At 53.6% G+C, this 5,000-nt stretch overlaps 1 protein-coding gene across 1 annotated transcript in view; it reads left to right on the plus strand.

Moving 5' to 3' along the window:
* LOC307075111 (filamin-C-like) overlaps positions 1-5,000 on the plus strand; it is a gene marked incomplete at both ends in the record, with an annotated part of 69,709 nt that overhangs the window by 41,775 nt on the left and 22,934 nt on the right. Inside the window, 6 exon segments of the mRNA XM_079735616.1 lie at positions 955-1,552; positions 2,128-2,301; positions 2,910-3,072; positions 3,468-3,628; positions 4,016-4,183; positions 4,494-4,617. Coding sequence (XP_079591742.1) covers positions 955-1,552; positions 2,128-2,301; positions 2,910-3,072; positions 3,468-3,628; positions 4,016-4,183; positions 4,494-4,617 — 1,388 coding nt within the window.

Raw genomic sequence — 5,000 nt, forward strand, 5'->3', positions numbered from 1 at the left:
CTGCCGTTCCAAACAGCTGTCCCAGGGTCAGACAGAGCTGGCCCGAGCCGGTAGGGCTGGGATCAGAACAGGCTGCAAATCAGCCCTGTGCTGCTCTTTCTCTCTCAGGCGGATAAGTGGTGTCTCTGGGAGACTTATGAGTTGAAGAAAGAGGGATGTCTCTCTCACGCACGCACGTACTCAACCTCGATTTTCTCTTCCTCCCCACACAGATGTTTCTATCACCTCAATTTCTCGGGACTGTATTTCACTTTTTTTTTTGGTTTCCTTTGGTTTCCCTTGGTTTTTTGTTTGCTCTCTCTTCCTCTCTTCTCTCTCTCTAGCTCTCTCTCTCTCTCTCTCTCCCTCTGTGTGTCTTTATCTCTCCCCCCCTTTCTTTCTCTGTCCCTCTCTGTCTCTCTCCCTCTTTCTCTTTCTGTCTCTGTCTTTCTCTCTCTCTCTTCCTTTATCTCTCTCCCTCTTTCTCTCTCTGTCTCTCCCTCTTTCTCTCTCTCTGTCTCTCTCCCTCTTTCTCTTTCTGTCTCTGTCTTTCTCTCTCTCTCTTCCTTTATCTCTCTCCCTCTTTCTCTCTCTGTCTCTCCCTCTTTCTCTCTCTCTGTCTCTCCCTCTTTCTCTCTCTCTGTCTCTCCCTCTTTCTCTCTCTTTCTCTCTCTTTCTCTCTCTGTCTCTCTTACTCTCTCTCTCTCAACAGCATCCAAGAGAGAGTGTTATCCACCAGTATAATCTAGTGCATTAGAGTTCATGATTAAATCTTGGTCTCTCTCTCTCTCTCTCCCCCCCCTCCCCCCTCTCTCCCTCCTCCCCCTCTCCCCCCCTCTCCCGGCCTCTCCCTCTCTCATCACTCCCCCCTCTCCCCCCCTCTCTCCCCCTCTCCCCCCCTCCCTCTCCCTCTCCCTCTCCCTCTCTCTCCCCTCTCTCCCCTCCCCTCTCTCCCCCCTCCCTCCCCCCCTCCAGGTGCGCGCCTATGGCCCGGGCCTCCAGGGGGGCGTGGTGGGCAAGCCGGCCCCCTTCGCCATCGACACCAAGGGGGCGGGCACGGGCGGCCTGGGCCTGACGGTGGAGGGCCCCTGCGAGGCCAAGATCGAGTGCCAGGACAACGGCGATGGCTCCTGCTCCGTGTCCTACCTGCCCACCGAGGCCGGCGACTACGCCATCAACATCCTGTTCGCCGACCAGCACATCCCAGGCTCGCCCTTCAAGTCGGCGGTGCGGCCCGCCTTCGACCCCTCCAAGGTGACGGCCAGCGGGCCGGGCCTGGAGCGCGGCAAGGAGGACGAGGCGGGGGCGTTCACCGTGGACTGCTCCGAGGCCGGGGAGGCGGAGCTGTCCATCGAGATCGCGTCCGAGTCGGGCTCCCAGGCGGAGGTGCGCGTGACGGAGAACGGCGACGGGACGTACTCCATCACCTACACGCCGCGGAGCCACGGCACCTACGCCATCACCATCAAGTACGGCGGGCAGGCCGTACCGCGGTTCCCCGCCTGCCTGCAGGTGGAGCCGGCGCTGGACACCAGCGGGGTGACGGTGTACGGGCCGGGGGTGGAGCCCAGAGGTGGGGGAAAAAAGGGTCTTTTTGTTTGAGTCTTTGTGCGATTGTTTAGTTATGCGAAAGGTTGTGTAACTATCACCGGGATTCAGTTTGCGGTATTGTGTTCCTTGTTCGTCCACAACGACAGTTGCCAGATCTCCATGCTTTGAAATGTAATTAACTAATGGTTATGGTTAAGGTGGAGGGGAAGGTTAAGCATGACGCTTAGCCCTTATGATTCTTATAATAATGTTAATTTTGTTACGGTTCGGATGAGACACTGATTCAAACTTTCAACCCTCATTTCAAGAGCTGATATTACTTGTTTACATTATCTGGCAACACTAATCTCTTGACCTGCTCAATGTATTGGATGAAGTACTGAACTCCTGTTCTGATTTGACCACCAGTAACTTGCAAGCATCAACATAATTCAGGCAGTTTTCATTTGGAGAATACATTTTTATTTTATTGCTAACATTAATTAAATCACTATCGATCACCACCGACCACAGATTCCATCCAGGTCGTTCTAAGCTAGGAGCTAGCTGCGGTGCTACAGGTAACGACCTTGCTGTGCCCCCCCCGCCCCCCCCCAGGCGTGCTGCGGGAGGTGACCACCCACTTCGTGGTCGACGCCCGGGCGCTCTGCGCGAGCGGCAGCAGCCGCCTCAAGGCCCTGATCACCAACCCGTCGGGCGCCGTCACGGACGCCTACGTCACCGACAAGGGCGACGGCACCTACCGGGTGGAGTACACCGCCTACGAGGACGGTGAGGGCGGCGCTACGTCAGGGTGCAGCGGGGGAAGGGGTGGAGCTTCACGGAGCGCGTCGATAGCACTCTTTAACACTGTCGTTTTACATCATCTGGGGTTTGCCTTTATTTTCTTTTACGTATCTATTTTATTTTATTACTTCATTTTATTGTATGTTTGCTTTAGCTTTCTGCTAAATCTTAAACACATTCCACTTTTCTTTTAACTTTGCCTTTGTTTTCTTGTACTGTTTTCTTGTACTAATTTTATTTTATTATTTCATTTTATTGTATGACGATGTTTCAAAGTGAAGCACTTTGAGTCGGCCTCGTCTATGAAAAGTGCTATATAAATAAGGTTGCATTGCCTTGAGCTATAGTGGGTTTGGCTATTGTTACAGTCTCATCCCTTCACTGTGATCCCGCTTATACCTTAATGTATCCTCAAATTCTGTTTACACTGAATTATTTACGTACATACTGTGTTTTAGTTTCACTTTCACTTCATTCGCTTCCATTTGGGAAAAGAAAACACAGCTGTTCAACAAGTCAAAGAATGTAGGTAGAGTTGGATGCAGTTTTTGATGAATCAACTCTCTCTCCTTCCCCCCCCCCCCCCCCCCCAGGACTCCACCTGCTGGAGGTGCTGTATGAGGATGTGGGGGTCCCCCAGAGCCCCTTCAGGGTGATGGTGATGGAGGGCTGTGACCCCAGCCGGGTGCGGGCCTACGGGCCGGGCCTGGAGGAGGGGCTGGTCAACAAACCCAACCGCTTCACCGTGGAGACCAGGTACTGGGGGGGGGGGGGAAGCAAGAGCGTTCATTATAAACAAAGTCCTCGACATTTGAATTAAAATAGATGGATAATTAAGAATTTATAATAAATTACAAATTGGTTATAAATCTTTGTACATTTGTAAAATATTTTGTAAATCTTTTGAAAATGGGCAAAACTGGAGAACGATCATTTTGGAAAAAAGCATTTCCAATAAAATAGTTAATCAATAGTTATTCAACAATTTAGCAGACATTATGGAGGTATTTTGCTGTGTAAGTGCTGAATATCCATATTTCTTTTTACCATAGCCTTCTTGCTATTGACTTATCCCTCCCTTCCTGACTTTAACCCGTAATAAAACCACTAACCGTTCATACCCTCTCCCCCTCCCTGTGTCCGCTCCCCAGGGGGGCCGGTACCGGGGGTCTCGGCCTGGCCATCGAGGGCCCCTCCGAGGCCAAAATGTCCTGTAAGGACAACAAAGATGGCAGCTGCAGCGTGGAGTACATTCCCTTCACCCCCGGGGAGTACGACGTCAACATCACCTTCGGAGGCCTGCCCATCCCAGGTGAGGGCGGAGAGGTGCTCTGATGAGTCACATACCACAGAGAGGCAGTGGCTCAGGAGGCAGAGTGGGTTGGCTGGTAACCGGAAGGTTGCTAGTTTGATCGCCCCTCGAGTGTCGAGGGGTCCCTGAGCAAGACGCCGGGGTGAGGCGTCTTGCTCTTGGAACAAATTGTAGCGTCGTCTGAGATCTCTCACGATACAGCCGCTGAATGATCACAATAAAGATTATTCTCCACTCTACATCTACTTTCACTTTCACTTTCACTTTTACTTTCACTTTCACTTCGACGCTCAGACCCACCTTCAACTAAAACTTTGGACGTGCAATCCGAAGCCTTTCTCCGGGTTTTTATCTAAAGTTCCCTCTCTGTCCCCCTCCCCCCAACAGGCAGTCCGTTCCGCGTGCCGGTCCGGGAGCTGGTGGACCCGGGGAAGGTGCGGTGCTCCGGGCCGGGGTTGGGCAGCGGGGTCCGGGCCAACGTCCTCCAGACCTTCACCGTGGACTGCAGCCGGGCCGGCCTGGCCCCTCTGGGGGTGCAGCTGTACGGGCCCACCGGTGAGGCCGTGCACGCACACGCACACATGCGTGCACGCGCGTGCATGCGTGCACAAAAGCGCACACACACACAAACACAAAAGCTTTTCCCACTCATACAGACACACTCTAACGCAAGCAAACACACAAGCACACAGCTGCACGCACGCACATACACAGACACACACACACACACACACACACAAACAAGCATACAGTATTGTCCTGGGCACAAAAGCACAAAAACGAATGGAAAAGATGAAGTTGTGTGCAAGATGTGTGTCAAACAGAATGTTGGTCGTAAGCAACCTGTTTGTCTTCGCCCGCTCAGGTGTGACCGAGCCGGTCAGCGTGACCGACAACGGCGACGGGACGCACACGGTGACCTACACGCCCGCCAAGGACGGCCCCTACACCGTGTGTGTGAAGTACGCCGACCAGGAGGTCCCACGCAGGTGAGCTACCTACTCCACCCTCCTGTCTCTAACCCCGCCCTTCTGTCTCTCTGACTCCGCCCCCCTGTCTCTCTAACTCCGCCCCCTCTCTCTCTAGCCCCTATAAGATCTCTGTGTTCTAACTCCTCCCTCCTGTCTCTCTGACTCCGCCCTCCTGTCTCTCTGACCCCGCCCCCCTGTATCTCTGACTCCGCCCTCCTGTATCTCTGACTCCGCCCACTCTCTCTCCAGCCCCTATAAGATCTCTGACTCCGCCCTCCTGTCTCTCTGACCCCGCCCCCCTGTATCTCTGACTCCGCCCTCCTGTATCTCTGACTCCGCCCTCCTCTCTCTGACTCCGCCTCCCTGTATCTGACTCCGCCCTCCTGTCTCTCTGACTCCGC

Source organism: Pollachius pollachius (genome assembly GCF_949987615.1).
Source record: "Pollachius pollachius genome assembly, chromosome: 4".
Taxonomy (NCBI): Eukaryota; Metazoa; Chordata; class Actinopteri; order Gadiformes; family Gadidae; genus Pollachius; species Pollachius pollachius.